Source organism: Danio rerio, chromosome 21 (assembly GCF_052040795.2).
Source record: "Danio rerio strain M-AB ecotype USA chromosome 21, GRCz13ab, whole genome shotgun sequence".
Taxonomy (NCBI): domain Eukaryota; kingdom Metazoa; phylum Chordata; class Actinopteri; order Cypriniformes; family Danionidae; genus Danio; species Danio rerio.
In genome coordinates, this window is record NC_141041.1 from 23,443,299 (window position 1) to 23,460,481 (window position 17,183).

At 37.0% G+C, this 17,183-nt stretch overlaps 2 protein-coding genes across 12 annotated transcripts in view; one reads left to right on the forward strand and one right to left on the reverse strand.

Moving 5' to 3' along the window:
• gria4b (glutamate receptor, ionotropic, AMPA 4b) overlaps positions 1–17,067 on the forward strand; it is a 201,234-nt gene extending 184,167 nt beyond the window's left edge. For 2 of the 10 annotated variants that reach the window (XR_015519488.1, XR_015519490.1), the window contains exons 12-17: positions 3,707–3,905; positions 6,458–6,705; positions 11,504–11,618; positions 12,322–12,436; positions 13,144–13,281; positions 15,259–17,067. Coding sequence is in view for 7 of the 10 variants with exons in the window: in NM_212752.2 (NP_997917.2) it covers positions 3,707–3,905; positions 6,458–6,705; positions 11,504–11,618; positions 13,144–13,281; positions 15,259–15,423 (865 nt within the window). In the remaining 3 variants the exon portion in view is untranslated. 10 annotated transcript variants of the gene reach the window in all.
• LOC147838831 (odorant receptor 131-2-like) overlaps positions 1–17,183 on the reverse strand; it is a 1,093,102-nt gene that overhangs the window by 505,347 nt on the left and 570,572 nt on the right. The window lies entirely within an intron of this gene.

Consider the following 17,183-nt stretch of genomic DNA (forward strand, 5'->3'; position numbering starts at 1 on the left):
GTTCAAAAATATATCGCGATTTGCTCAAGATTTCTACTGGTATGAATCGTCATATATTTTAATCCATTTTCAACAAGCTCACGGTAAATCTTTAAATCCCTAATTTTAAAAATTTCTGTTACAAAAACACATCGATCCACATCATAAGACGTGTAAAAAAAGCCCTGGCGATATATGAGTTTTTAAATTTGTGCGCTTTTGGAAGTTTCAGAACAAAAGCCACCATCCAACACCATTAAACTATACCACTCGGAAAAGCCAGGATCAAATTTAAAACTACTCTGACTGTTTTCATCTGACAGAAAAAAATACACAGAGGATGGCTTGAGGGTGAGTAATTAATGTGGTCATTTTCATTTTTGGATAAACTCTTCCTTTAACAACATGGTTGTTTCCTTGACTGCACGAAAAGAAGCAAAGGCCTGCATAAATTCACAATGCTGTCCTGTCAAATGATTTGCATAACTAGGATGAGGTGTAAATGTAAACAGCGTTGGGTTTTAGCACTTCATCCCCATCGTGGTTGACGTTCCCGACGGCCCACTCTAAATAGCCAATATGTGTTGACGGCAAGCCAGTCGGATGGAGATCTCCCTCTGTGTGGAGGAGACCCTCACCTACACAGTCAATTAAAACATCACTGCACTGAAACACTGTTCACGAGTTGCTTTTCATGCTGTAAGACACTGAAGATCTGCAGTGCCTTCTGTAGTCACCGGAATTTTTTTCCCATTCCTTTTTTCACATAAGGATTTTATTAAAGTCTTTATTATAGAGATGTAAGCTATGAGCCAAATGAAGCAGCTATGAAGAGAATCACAAATTACAAACTTTGAAGCAAAGAAGTATATTAAAATAAGAGACAATAATAAAGGTACAATACTGTGAATGGCTTTAAAAGGATAGTTCACCCAAAAGTGAAAACTATCTCACCATTTACTCCATTAAACCTTTATGAGTTTCTTCTTCTGTTCAACACAAAAGAGGACATTTTGAAGAATGCTGGTTGATACTACGCAATGACTTCCATAGGATGGAATTCAATGGGTGCCAACAACCAGCATTCTCTAAAATAACTTGTTGTGTTCAATAGATAAAAAAGAAACTCAGGTTTGAACAAGTGTATACCTATTTGAAATAATATTTTAGTGGACTAACCTTTAAATTTGGTAAAGAATTTCCATCCCATAAAGAATTACAAATAGCAGCCAAATTAAAAACCATTGACAATTATAAAACTATTAATTTAATTTATTAATTTTATAAACAATATATTTCAAGTTTATTGAAAAAAATACACACAGTATGTGACCATAGCGAGATTGATTAATTATTTGTGGTGCTTCTTCGGGGTGGCTAGTGCTAAATACATTTTTGTTTACAACTCAAGTTGTGAAATTTACTGCAAAGTATCCTGGGAAATGTTTTTTCTACAAAAATTACACTGAGCAATTGTTTTAAGTTGAGTCAACACATACAGATTTGGTTAAATCCGGCAGCTAGCTCTCTGCAACTCTCACATGGTCGCCCACTGAAGCTAAGCAGGGCTGCGCCCAGTCAGTACCTGGATGGGAGACCACATGGGAAAGCTAGGTTGCTGCCAGAAGTGGTGTTAGTGAGGCCAGCAGGGGGCGCCCAACCTGCGGTCTGTGTGGGTCCTAATGCCCCAGTATAGTGACGGGGACGCTATACTGCTCAGTGAGCGCCGTCTTTCGGATGAGACGTTAAACAGAGGTTTCGACTCTCTGTGGTCGTTAAAAATCCCAGGATGTCCTTCGAAAAGAGTAGGGGTTTAACCCCGGCATCCTGGCCAAATCTGCCCACTGGCCTTTGTCCATCATGGCCTCCTAACCATCCCCATATTCCAATTGGCTTCATCACTGTCTCCTCTCCACCAATCAGCTGGTGTGTGGTGTGCGGTCTGGCGCAAAATGGCTGCCGTCGCGTCATCCAGGTGGATGCTGCACACTTGTGGTGGATGATGAGATCCCCCCGTTGTGTGTAAAGCGCTTTGGGTGCCCAGAAAAGCGCTATATAAATGTAAGGAATTATTATTATTATTATTATTATTATTAAATAAAATCATACAATTGACTAACTTTTGTTAAACAATAGTATACATCTTGAGCATCCCAAAATTATTGTGTAAAGCACAATACATTTGATTTTAACTGAATTGAATTGAATGGAAAAAACATCTTTCAGATCTGAAAAGTCATAATATAATGTCATAAAATAATGTCCCAACCCAAATCGCTTAGATTCAGTGGTGTAAAGTAACAAATCACAAATACTCAAATTACTGTAAGTAGTTTTTCTCAGGAATTGTAATTCATTAAGTAGTTTTTTAAGGTGTGTACTTTCCCTTGAGCAGTATTAGTTCTTTTACTCCATTGTTTTCCTTCAGCCTTCAGTCACTATTTTTTTCTTGCAGTCTTGCAACTCCAGTCCAATCGAATTTTAATGATAATTTTATTATTATTATTATAACTTTTTATTTTACCAGGAAAGACATGTTGACAATAAATATCTATTTTACAATTTTGTATTCTAATGAACAATTTCAAGACATGTTTGAAAAATGTTCAAGAAGATGTCCAAAATCTTTAAACTACACGCAATCACTCAGAGACTGCATGTCACTGATAAGATGATGGATGCCTACTGTATGTTGACTAAAATCATCAAATGGCCTTAAACAATCATTAAATGCACTACAGAATGTTACGTTTACACACACATATATGCATAAACTGCATGTACTGTAAACTCATCAACCTTTCACAGTGTAATACTCACTCTTGAGCACTTTTAAAATTATTACTTTTTACTCATACATTGAGTAATATTTACAACAGATACTTTTACTCTACTTGCACTTCATTTTTGGGCAGTTCAACAGTTCACACTTTGCTGTTGATTAATTATAAGCTACTTTGGCATGCTGTCCCGGGAGAGAGCCTTGAGCTCATAAGATCCACGAGCCCGGGGCTCCCTCCCGTTGCAAGGTGAGAGGGGAGTTTGAGCTCAGATAGATCTCGTCTAACCCGGGGGAAACTCATGTGAGCACAGGGAGAAAGTGCAAACTCTGCACAGAAATGTCTGCTGGTTTGGTAAAGGCTGAAATTAGAGATGTTCTTGCTGTGAAGCAACAGTGCTAAGCACTGGTCCGCCGTGTCACCCATCTAGGAGAAGGAGTAGGGGTGGAAGTGGGGAATCTTCAAAACAAAGATATTGGTGGTACTTAACCCAGGGTATTTGTAGTAGCTTAGGAATCGTCTGATTGGTGCATTGAGAATTGGATAATGTGGATCCAGCTGTTAGCAATCATAAGCACGTAATCCTCTCAAAATAAGTTTATAAATAAACTTCACGTAGTGTTACTCTTACTTAAGTATGATTTTTCAGTAGTCTTTCCACCACTGAGTAGATTAAACATAAAACAATTAAGTTGTCCCAAAAAAAACTCAAGAATTGTGTTGATTCAGCCAATTTGGCGGCATACCCTTGCAGTTTATTTTTATTTCAATTTCTATATTGACAATGCTTTCTAACAAAAAATTTCTGTCCTTTTTCCTCCAACTCTCCTGAATTCCCTCTACCCTTCTTTTTCCTTCCCTCAACGATATCCTCTCATGTTCATTGCTCTGTCATTCTCCACTTCTTCAAACTCTCCTGCACGGTCATTTTCCTCTCGGCTTTGCAGGTCTCTATCTGGCCGTATCGTGGGTGGAGTGTGGTGGTTCTTCACCCTCATCATCATCTCCTCCTACACTGCAAACCTGGCAGCTTTCCTGACTGTGGAGAGGATGGTGTCGCCCATCGAAAGTGCTGAGGATCTGGCCAAGCAGACAGACATCGCGTACGGCACTCTTGACTCAGGCTCCACCAAAGAGTTCTTCAGGGTGAGTGGACAAATGGCATGGCCACTGGTGTTTTGTTAAGGGGGCAAGAGGGAATCACTTCAAAATGAGAAGACTTCAAGTGCTGCATTAGGAGAAAAAAAACTGAAAATTCATTGACTAATATGCTAATTTAGGAAATTTTAGCTTTCATTATTAAGCACACCAGGGGTTTGCCTTCATTTTGAGGTTGTAGTTACTGTGACCACCACAATACATGTCATATTTTTACAAAACTAAAAAATTATGCATAGCAATACTTTATTAGCATTTACTGTTTACTGTTCACTTTTGTGTTCTTCAAGTACTGTTGTAGCCTACATTTGACAATCTGTAATGTAATACATTAATATGTATTAGTCCTTTTACAACCTTGAATCACTAAATAATCCATCTCCACCCTCCCAAAAAAATTGTTAGTAAGTAAAAATGAAGTACATGTTAGCTAAAATAAATCTATATAAAAAGAAAATAAATCAGAAGAAATGTCTCTAGCATCTGTGTTTGAGCCAAACATTACTGCAAGTCTTATGTTAAAAATGTTGTCATTTTTGCATTAAAATGTCTTCAGATGTGTTTATGTTTATTTTAGATAACACAATACAAATGTTTAAACTTCAGAAGAGGTAAGAAATCAATATTTGGTGGAAAAAAACATGATTCACCCAAAATTTTGAATGACCTCATATTTTACTCTTCCTCACGTAGTTATACACCTTTATGATTTTCTTTTATCTGTTGAACACAGAAGAAGATATTTTGAAGTATGCTGCTGGCTTTCATCCATTGACATCCATAGTAGAAAAAAAACACTTATGGAAAGTTAATAGGTGCAGTTGTTCTGTCGATTTGTCCTACCTTGTCAGATTGTCCTATCTCCCATTCAAAACGTAGGCAGCACATTTTGATGACCACCCATCAGATTTTGCTACCAGTGTAGATTTTATTGTGGAGTAGTGTTATATGAAGCTGCATATCGCCCTAACCTACCTGATCCCTAACCCCATCCTCAGAACCATTCAGATACAGTGTTGGTACTTGGTAGCATAATCTGATGGGTAGATTAAAATGTCAAGACACCAGCAATCAACATTTAAAAAAAAATTAAAAATCTTTTTTTTGTGTGTGTTCAACAGAAGAAAAAACTCAAATAGGTTTAAAGCAAGTGAAGGTTGATCAAATGATGAGAGAATTTTCTTTTTTGGGTGAACTCTACCTTTAAGTATTAGATGATGATTATTAATTATTATTATCATGAACAGTGTTGGGGTAACACGTTTTAATGTGCGTTCGATATAATATTACTTTTCCAAAGTAATGAGTAATATAACGGATTACTTTTAAAAATAAGTAATAATATTTCAGCTACTTTAAAAAAAATGTAACGCTGGTTACTTTTTACCTTGCTTTATTGGCTTCTACAAAATATATTGCGGAATAAAAATGTCAGTAAAAATCACACACTAATGAGAGAGCGTACTGCATCAGTTCACCTTCTCCAGGTAAAACGAATAATTCAAATAAACTAAAAGAATTGGTTATTGCTTTTATTGTTGAGGAGATGCAGCCACTGTCTAACGTTACTGTAAATGTGACTACGTTTTGTAAAATAGTAAGTTTTTACACATTTGTTAAGGCCACATGAAGCAATTTAATCAATGGATAAAGCTCAGAGATTTATTTTAATATGGGGATTTTTTTCGTCCTACTGTTCATTTTGTTATTAAACATTTTACATTTTTAGTTTTTGCCTTAAATTATTTTATGTTGGTACTCTTAGGCTTTATTCAATCTTTATCTCAATTGACAGTGAATTTGCTTAACTAATTACACAAAACATTCAAAAGTAGCAAACACACTACATGCTGTCATTAATCTATACAGCATGTATAGCTCTAGGCTCAGAAAGTTGTCAAAAAATCATTTACCTACACACTAGAAAAATGAATTTGTAGGTTCCATAGGTGGATGTTAAATGCAGAGCTTCTCTATGAAAAAGGTGACAAAACACCTGCAAGTTCTGAAAGAGACTAAACCTCAGGCAAATAAGGAAAAGTAATGCAAAAATAACTCAAAGGTCATACAACAAATTTCTTTCCATGAAAAGTAACTAAGTAACCAATGAGTTATTTTCTGGGGGGATTTTTTCAATATTGTATTGCATTAATTTCAACAGTAACTTTCCCCAACACTGATCATGAATAATGAGTAATCTTATCAATGTAGAAATGGCTAACCTATTTGTTTGATATTTTTGATCAATTTAAAGTTTAATATAGAGAAAAATTTAATAAACAGAAACATTTTGTAACATTACAGATGTCACTTTTGATCAGTTTAGTGTGTGATTGCTGAATAAAAGTAGCAAAATAGTCCTACTGACCCCAAACATTCTATAAGAAGTGCATGCGTTGATTTACATATTAATTAATTTATAAATATTAATTATCTTAAGTTCCCAAAAGGCAGATTACCTCTTATCTGCAATTCAAGCACTAACAATTGTGCCCTCTGCTCGCTTCACTGGCACTGTACACCTTTACCCCACCTTTCAGAGGTCGAAGATCGCCGTGTATGAGAAGATGTGGAGCTACATGAAGTCAGCAGAGCCCACAGTGTTCACCAAAACCACTGCAGAGGGAGTCGCACGGGTCAGAAAATCCAAAGGGAAATACGCCTTCCTCCTGGAGTCCACCATGAATGAATACACGGAGCAGCGCAAACCATGTGACACCATGAAAGTCGGAGGAAACCTGGACTCCAAAGGCTACGGGGTGGCGACGCCAAAGGGCTCACAGTTAAGGTGGGTGGAGTAGTATAACAATATGCCACGTGTTGTTATGGTATTCCACCTTCCCTGGCGTGCCTATTTCTATTCTTCTCTTCTTATTTATTTGCTTTTTATTTGCTTTTGTGTGCAGTGTGTTATGCGTCGTGCTATATTTTCTTTTTTTCTTCTCTTTTTGGTTTTAATGTAGCCTTAAGCAGGTAATCTAATGCATGCATGATGATGCCACTGAATTTGTTTGGAAAAATATGTTATGTTTGAATTGTTTAATAATGAACTTGAATGAACAAGCTCTGAATATTCTGCCTGGTCTGACAAATATAAAGTATTTTTCCCCACATAAAACTGGGATGGGAATTGTAATAATCACGCCCAATAACTGAAGCACCATGTTAAAAAAATACTGAAAGGGATGGCAAGCTGGTTTGACTTTTCTTTTTTTGCAGGGTATCAATTCTCAATGTCAACACTTTGACAGACTTTTGACGTTTCAGAGGTGATTTTTGATATGAGGAATTTCTACCAGTAACAATGGCAGTTAGCATTTGGGAACACTTTACTTGGAGGTGTTTATAAGACTTTATGCATGCAAATGACAACTGTTATAAAGTGTCATTCACTCAGTTATTTCATTTTAAATGCAAAAATTACTTTGTTTGGGATTTCTTTTTGACATCTTGACAAAAAATACATCACAACCTGTCTTTTTCTTTGACAACTTGATATTACCAAGATAACATAACTTGTCATAAATCTGTCAAAACATGATTGCCTTTAGGCCATTATATTTGTTTCATTAATCGTTTTCTGATCACTTTTTTCAATTTGTTAATTTTAGTTGAGGTCAAGTAAAATATTAAGGATGCTGTTATAAAATTCATGATTATAATGGTCTCATGACAATCATGTTCATGACAGATTTATGACAGGTTTTGTCTTGATAATGTCAAGTTAATTGTCGTGACGAAGTAAGGTTATGATGTATTTGGTTGTCAACTTGGTATAACAAAGACATCTCAAACAATGTCACCTTTGCATTTATTAAGAATAAAACTGAGCAAATAACACTTAATGCCAGTTCTCATAACCATGCATCTCAAAATCTTAAGCTGTGTCATGTCACAAAGTGGTCATAGCAGTCTTATGTACACCCACTTCAAGTAAAGTGTTACCCCTGAGGTCAAATTGTCATTGTTACTTGTAGAAATTTAATTTCTTATATAAAGAATTAACACTTCAACTAGTAACAATTGCATTTTACTAGTTACATAGTATTTATCAGTATCAAAAATTGTAAGCCTGCTACTAGTATAAACTTACCGTAAGTTAATACCCTGATATCTACAATTGAATTTGAATGTTAATATGTAACTATTGTAAACACAATTCTTGCTAATACCTGATTTCAGAGAGCATGTCATCATTGATATCAAGAACTTACATTTTTACTTCTGGAAATGCAATTCCTGATATCAAAAACTGCAGAAATAGTAGAAATCTTAATACCCAAATTACGAATTAGCATTTCGGCTAGTAAAATATGAAAGGATGATACCGAGAACTCATATCCTGTAAATAAATAAAAGTGGAAACATCTCAGAGAGGAGTCTGTTACAGATGTCAGTAGCTCCAGGATCAGCTGTTTTGTAATGGAGTTATTGTGGTCTGTGTGGCTCTTCTCCTGAGCATCCAGTGGATTAGCGTTTTTTTTCGTAGTGTTGTGATGTCGGACCGGTGCAGGACATTCACTGGGCTTCACATCTACAGCACACAGTGCATTTAATGCTCTTCTTTCTCTTCCCCTCCTCAGCTCAGACGTGTCTCACTACATTCTTTCCCTGTCCCGTTCTTTGTTCCTGTGGGCTGTGTGTTTATCAGTGTTGCATTCAGGATAAACTGCATTCAGGATAAACCTCTCTTGAATCATTCCCATCGTATACTCTTTGACCCTTAACTTAACTGAATTATTAAATAGTGAGATTAAACTTATGCAGTGGAGTCCAAAGGTTTATGGCCACATTAAAAATTCATGTTTAATTTCGATTGCTTGTTTTTGTTATTATTATTATTGTTATTATAATTTTAATAATTATAATTTAAAAGTTAATTTGTTTTAAAACATACAAAAAAATACTTTAAAGATCCTATGAAGGGTTTTGAAATATCCAATTTTATTCTATGTTTGGCATAATCTCAACCGCAACATAAAGAGTGGGTGGGACATAGTTTAGCTTCTCCCCATTTTAAAAACAGTAGAGTTTTGTTTTATCACCGCTCTGCCAGTAAGAGGGGTTGAGCTCAAGTGAATCAAATGAAAAGCAAATGAGAAGCGTCTTGAAGTGGGCAGGGCATGTCAGACACTAGAGAGCATTTGATTATTGGTTATGATGTGATGACAAACAGTAGTGTGAGTTGACTTAAATGTTTTATTTACATCAACTAACACTACAGTTTCTCATCTCATGTTAATTCATTTGGGTGGAAGTGACAAACTACAAGCTTTACATGTTTATAGCAGTTTTATATCTTCTGAATGTGAATTTTGTTTTGTTTTGGTGGACACTGGCTTATAGATATGCTAGAAAGGAATAATACTGATACCAACATCTAAAAATCTTTATTTTAATTTCATGGGACCTCTTATATATAAATTTAGTCAATATTTGATATTAGTATTTGATATTTTTCTCTTTCTATTTATTTCCAGGATTATTGTTTAAAGCTAAATCAATAATATTAATAGACAGTTTAGTGTTCCTTTAAATTTGACATTGAAGTACACAATTTGTTTATTTGGTTATTTAATAAATCTTAAATTTCTAGGATTTATCTTTGGATGAAACTATATATACAGTTGAAGTCAGAATTATTAGCCCCCCTAAATTATTAGCCCCCTCTGTTTATTTTTTTCCTCAGTTTATGTTTAAAGGAGAAATGATTTCTTAAACACATTTCTACACATAATAGTTTTAGTTACTCATTTCTACTAACTGATTTATTTTATCTTTGCCATGATGGCAGTAAATAATATTTGACTAGATATTTTTCAAGACACTTCTATACAGCTTAAAGTGACATTCAAAGGCTTAACTAGGTTAACTAGGCAGAATAGGGTAATTAAGTAAGTTATTGTACAACAATGGTTTGTTCTGTAGACTATCAAAAAAATTGCTTAAAGGGGCTAATAAATTTGTCCTTAAAATGGTATTTAAAAAATTAATAACTGCTTTTATTGTGGCCGAAATAAAACAAATACTTTCTCCAGAAAAAAAAAAACTTATCAGATATACTGTGAAACTTTTCTTGCTCTGTTAAACATTATTTGGGAAATATAAAAAAATATATAGAAAAATAATTCAAAGAGGGGCTAATAGTTATGACTTCAACTGTATTTAACATTTTATTTATTTATTTATTAAATATGTAAAATAATCAATTAAGTAATATTGATTATTAATAAATAATATGGATTATATTATTTAGTATTGAGTAAAAAAAAATTGGTCTGCTTATTTCAATACTTAACATGCTCTTTGTAATATTTTCAAATCATGTGAAATAAAAAAATCACTGCAAATAATAATATTCTGTGATATACAGTGCTCAGCATATATAAGTAAACCCCTCACAAATCTAGCTTTTTAATTCATGTTTTTAATAAGAAGCTATACAATAATATATCTGTGGATATACATTAAATTAGTCAGTACTGAAGCTAAAACTGAAGCTAACAAAATAACTTACCATAACGGTCCAAAAACTTGTACACCCAAAATTATGTTATGGAAAAATATTAAATAACAATTAAAAAAAAGAGGAAAAATTAAGAGAAGCAAAAAAAAAAAAAGAAAAATTTGTTAAAATTTTGTAGGTTGTAATTTTTTTTGCGATATTTTCTTTTAATTTAATTGCATTATCTTTTGATTTCTAAATATGCTTGGTGACTAAAATATTGTTAATATATTTTAATAAATATATCTGTTTAATGAAGATATTTTGTTTAAATGCACTAAAATATATTCACTGAGAAATGGATAACATTTTCCAAAATGGGGTGTACTCAATTATGCTGAGCACTGTATAAATATCTAGATAACAGAGCATTATAATTTGTACTGCTTAATTATAAAATGCTAAATACTGGTATTTTTCATGTGGTCTTTTACTTTTTGAACCCCACTGTGTGTGTGCGACATCATATACCTAAATTAGCAGACCATTACCCTCAGAACTGTTACCATCCTGAGAACAGCAGGGAAAGATGGTGTTTAATTGTTTTTCCAGCTCTCGCATGACTAAAACCAAGGGTGGGAATACAAGGCTTAGGGGAACAAGATCAAACTCATTCAGCACTTTCAGAGGCTTAAACCTACAGTGCTCATTTAAACTGTCTGTAAACAGCATATAGGTAAAGTAACAGGCATTCAATATCATGAGGTCCCTCTGCACATCTCACAGCAATATTGAGCACATAGTAAAGCGGACGAATGAAGATGGCAAATAAGGCTAGCTAATAGGGTTGGGGAGGGGGGTTTAAAAGCAGAGAGCAGATATTGATTTCTCCATTCCCCCATCTGGAGGTGTGCAGTACGAGTAGACAGATAAGGCTGGTGTGAATTAACGTGAAAACAGGAAAAGAGAGGTTTGTCCTCCGTGGTTTGGTGTTTTCGTGTTTTCTAAGGGGAAGTTGGGTGGGAACGGGTGACTAATCTATAGAGCTTTCCACCCCTTTCTTTCTTGATTTAACCTGATTGGATTCTGCTCAACTATGACAAACTGCTGCTACTGACAAACTATGTTTTATCGTTTCAAGAAGTGCAGTTAACCTGGCAGTTTTAAAACTGAATGAACAAGGCCTGTTGGACAAATTGAAAAACAAGTGGTGGTACGACAAAGGAGAGTGTGGCAGCGGAGGAGGTGGTGAGAAGGTTAGCCACTATGTCAACCAACGCGGGTAAACAGTTTCCTCTGTAACGGGAGCATCTGCCGGGGCGCAATCACATACCTGACCTTAATCCTGACCCTATTTAGCCTGAGGAGAAAGAGGAACGCAATTACTGTCAAAGCACAAGTATTCGCCCTGGATACCAGGCAGAGATTCCTTCCTTGATCTTCTTTCATTCATCAAGGAACTTTTCCTCTTCTCTTTACCTAGTGGCATCTCTTTACCTCTAGTTAATGATTTTCTCCTCCTGAGGTGCATTAGCTGCATTTTGTACCGGCAAGCAGTGTTGCTGCAGAGTCCCATCATGATTACGTATTAAAGACACGATTCAAAGTCATAAGTGAAATTCATAACAGTTTAGAGGAACACAGAAAGTCTGCTTCCTGCGGTATATATGCCAATAATTGTGGTTTAACAGTAATTGCCTCCAGCGTTGGTACAGAAACAGGCCGTGGCAGTATGCGCCCGTTACCTAAAGCGATGGAACAAGGTCCCGTTCATATGTCTGTGGCTCCAGTGCCAGGCCCCTAAATGGAGCACAGAGACATGTACTACAACGGGATCCTTGGCTCGGTCACTTTGCCAGTGCAACTGCTCTGTCAGCTGTTATCAGTGAATAACATAAAATAACATGTCCTATGATGTTATTTATGTTATTTGTGTTACATTCCTCTGCGCGGTTGAAGAACCCCCGTAAACCTTGCCGTTTTGAAACTGAGTGAATCAGGCATCTTAGACAAGCTGAAAAACAAATGGTGGTACGATAAGGGCGAGTGTGGACCCAAGGACTCGGGAAGTAAGGTCAGTCTCCATAAGTCTGGGACCATCACTGTTGTCTAATGCTCAGTGAGGCAGAGAGTCACCAGTATCTAGCGCATGCTTATCTGTAGGGAGATTTTAGACGTGCACCAAGCAAGATAGTTCCAGCATGCCCTGCTTCTCCACACTAACTGTCTTATTAGAGATCTCTGTTTTTGATAACACACCTACTGTAGTACCTGAGAGGAATGGAAGTGACTGGGCTTTTGGAGGTATCCCAAGTTTATTTAGCCGAGCGTGCCATTGATGTCTTTTTGCATGACAAGCCAAGCAAACCTGAATTTTGTGGAGCCAGAAACGCACCGCACATGGTGATAAGCTAAAACGTAGCAAGAATTTAAATTGGAGAACTTGCACAGGGAGCTAGTGATCCATTTGAAAGTACAGCCAAAAGTAAGACATTTCCTGTAATTACATACTAATTAGAACCCTGTCAAAGCACTGATGCCTGTGTGTCAAAGTCGCCACAAAAACATCAGCCTTTTAGTTTAGGAGGTTGATTGGAGGATATGAATTGATTCATCTGTAAACTGTATATGTGAGTGAATGTGTTTGGTAGCAAGTAGATATTTAGACTAGTCAATGAGTGCAAGTGTGTATGTGAGTGTGTGTGTGTGTATGTAAGTGTACACCACTCCCACCCCGTTAACTTCCTGTCTTCCTGTTTCTTTCCTTCCTCTCACATCCAGGACAAGAGCTCACAGGCCCTCAGCCTCAGTAATGTGGCTGGGGTCTTCTACATTCTGGTCGGGGGCCTGGGCCTGGCCATGCTGGTGGCCCTCATCGAGTTCTGCTACAAGTCCCGAAACGAGGCCAAGAGAATGAAGGTGGAACAGTCTGAACGTCGCCCCTCTTCCTCTCCTCTCCCCAGTCCCGTCCCCCTCCCCAGCCCCCATCCCTCACCAGGGCCCAGTCCCACCCACAGCACTCAGAGTTTAGCAACATATAGAGAGGGTTACAACGTCTACGCCACAGAAGGAGTAGAGATGTAGGAGGTCAGATGTACATAGGTGGCCGGCAGTCGTAAGTGGAGCTCCTCTGTTTTCGCTGCCGTAGCTTGCCGTGTGTGAGCCCGTGGTAAAGCTTCTTGTGTTTGTGATGTCCTTGTTCTGTCTCCACCACGTGTACTCTGAATCAGAGACGTGCATTAACATTATTGCGCATGCCGAAGACTGAGGTACCTGGACTGCAGACATTTGTAATCACACACCAGTAGCCTCTCTTACCAAGTGAAGAATATATTTAAGACAATCCTTTACAATCCTTCTATGGCACAGTCTTAAAAAACCTTTGGTTGTTGATTTTAAATCATCGTTGGGTCCAAATGACTTAGCCAGATGCATTCGAGATGCTTCATCACTTTGAATTCGGATGTTTGCGCATGCTGAAAACTGAGACAAACTGCACATTTGAAATCACTTGCTAGTGTGGTAACCTCTTTTGATTGTCGGCTCCAGAAGATTATGCCAGGTGCATTGACTCTGAGGTACCTAGTATTTATGCAGTGAACTCATTTGACAAGTCAGCAAGAATAGTTAGGTTAAACTAAAACTTATTTGATCCTAGGTATAGCCTTGAATCCCAGCCAGTTGTCAAATTCAGGTAATTTTTGTCTGCAAAGGACTGTGCTAGATGCATTCAAGATGTTCCATCATTATGCAATGACATATTTGCGCATGCTAAAGTTTGGGAAATCCCAACTGCATGTTTGTAATCTCTCGTTTGTAATCTCTACTCCAAAAAAGGTTTTTTAGTAGACAGGAAAGGTTAAAGCTTAAGGCAATCTTTTGATCATAACCGTAGTTTTGAAAACCTTCTAGTAATTTTAGGCTCTGGAGGACTATGCTAGATGAATTGAGAGGTTAAGGTTCTTGGACGACACATGTTTGTAATCACTCAGCACAGCAGTGTGGAATCTCTCTTACTGAGTCAACAAGAATAGATTAGCAAATCTTAATACAATCCTTTGTTCCTAAGCATAGTCCTTAAATCCCCCGGACAAGTTGTCTATTTCTGGCTCCAAAAATATGGCAGATACATTCGAGATGCTTCTTTGCTATGCATTTGTATATTTATGCATGCTAAAGATCGAAGTACCTGAATTGCATATTTAAACACCAGAGAAGTAATCTCTCTTACAGAGTAAAGAAGCATAGGTAAGCAAACTTACAATTATTTCAACCATAGGTGTAGTCTTGAAAAAACTTTGTTGTCTATTTCAAGTAACTTTGCCAGGTGCATCCAAGATGATTCATTGTTGTGAATTTACATATTTGCTAATGATAAAGCCCAAGGTATATGAACTGCACAATTTTGTATCAAAACTTTTATCAAGTTATAAATTATAGGTAAGATGATCCTTTGATATTGAGCAGAGTATTGAAAGCCCCCTAGTTGTCAGTTTCAAGTAATTTTTGGCTCCACAGGAGTGTGCCAGATGCTTCTTCACTATGCATTTGCATATTTGCGCATGCCGAAACCCGAGGTATCTGGATTGCACATAAATATTCACACACCGGTGCGTTACACATCTCGAGTAAAGAATAGTTAATCAAAACCAAAGATAATCCCTAGGCATAGTCTTTAAAACCCCCAAGTTGTGAATTCAAATTCATTTTTGGCTCCAAAGGACTAAACCAGATGCATTCAAGACGCTTCATTGCTGAACTGTGTCATAATCTGGTGTTTTGTATGTGCTTGCTGATAATGTGCACTCATTCAAATAATAATGCTCTGGCTTTTTGCGTACGCACCTCTGACTTGCATTCTCCTTGTCCCCACTTCTGTTTTCTCTCTGGACGTAGCTCACCTTCACCGAAGCCATGCGGAACAAGGCGCGCCTGTCCATTACGGGGAGCGTGGGTGAGAACGGACGCGTCCTGACTCCTGATTGCCCAAAGGCTGTTCATTCCGGCCCCTCGCTGCGGCAGAGCTCCGGACTGGCTCTGGTGTCATCCGACTTACCGTGAAAACCAAAAACATTAAAGTGCCTTAAACTCCACAAGACCGCAAAACAGACATCAGAACACCGACCCTACAGCAATGACGCCATCAAGCTGAGCAATTGTGCTGACAAGGTAGTTTTCGAAAGGAACCAAGACCCCTGGTGGCTTCACACTCTGGGGAGAAGATATTACACTGTTAGGACGATATGGTTATCGCGCTGACTTTTGATTCCATCATGTACATTTAAAGAACTTGTGATGCCTCTGAGGGTGAAGCGGGTGCCACAAAAACGCAAATTCAACTGAATCTTGGTAAATGTTGGGTGGAAAAAAAGATCTGCTTGTTCTAACACTCTGCCATAATCCTCGTCAAACTGAAACGCCACAAATCCACATCTTAGCATAAATGTAAAATGGGCATTTGTTTGCCCGAGAGGGTATTATTGACACGAGTATAGTATTAATGAATACTTATTAAATAAACTGTGAAGAAGAGTTCATATATATAAATATATATTCTATAAAATCATACCTAAAATGAATTATTTACATTTTGTAAATAGAAGACTGTACAACTCGCTTGCTTTTTAATGAATTTGTAAATAGCCGATTCTGTAGTTGACAAAGTGTAATTCACTTTTTAAATCATCTTTAGACAACGGATTCATCGCAATAATGGTTAGAAAATGATTTTAAAAAAGATTTGATATATGTAGATGTACATGAACTTCTATGGATTTAATAACATGGGCATGTTATCAGTGCCAGTGACCTATGCGCCCATGTTTCTCGGGAATGTGGCACACACTCTCAGTGCATCTCAGCCGCTGCTCTTTCCCAAGCCATGCCCTGCATAATCACTGTGCAGTTGTAGACCATGGTACCCTTTAGACTGTTTTATTTTTTCCACAGAAGTATATTTTATTTTTGATTCATGTGATTACTGGAGGGGGAAAAAATGGTTTTGAGAAGTTTGTAAATGTTTGTCCATTCATTTTAGAGCAGATGTCTTTATGAATCATATAAAGAAACTCAACTGGACGAGAAACTAATCGAACTCAATTGCGCAAACTTGTATAGAAATAGAATAGAAAGTGTTCTGAACACTGACCTCTGAAGACACTGTTTGTATCGTGAGAGCCATTGTCAGAGTTCAGCTTTGGCCTTTTTTTTATAAACAAAAAAAACACTGTGTAACCTCATTCAGGCCTTCAGCATGTTCTCCAGAAACTGTAGCAACGGACATCTGGACGATAAAACAGGATGTGGACAGTTTCAAGGCTTCAGGACATCGGTAATGGAAAAACGAATCAATCTTTCTCTGCCTACTTCTGTTCAACTTGCATTTTAACTGAAAGTGCAATTTATGGTCCCTCTTGTTCTGACGACCCCTCGTCTCGATAAATGACTCAAGCACACGGTATGTTTGTCTTTCATTGTGTTTTTCCCTCTCTTTCCTCTCTGCCGTCTATTCTCATTATGTCTCAGAAACACACCAATATGATCCTGATGCATATTGAAGATCGGTGTGTTTGGACAGTGGCTTAGGTTTTTTGCCCCCATGGTCTCTAATGCTGTGATGAACGTGGTGTCCTTACTAGGTTAATATGTTAAAATTGTAAATATTTATTTTGATCATTTTTTAGTAAAATATTAATGGACATGAAATTGCCCTTCGGTGTCTTTATTTGGGTGAGTTAATCGAGTGAAAACTCCCGGAATCAGAATAGAAATGACTTGGAGTCCACAAGATCCAGTTTGGCCAAGTTCCAGCACATGATCTG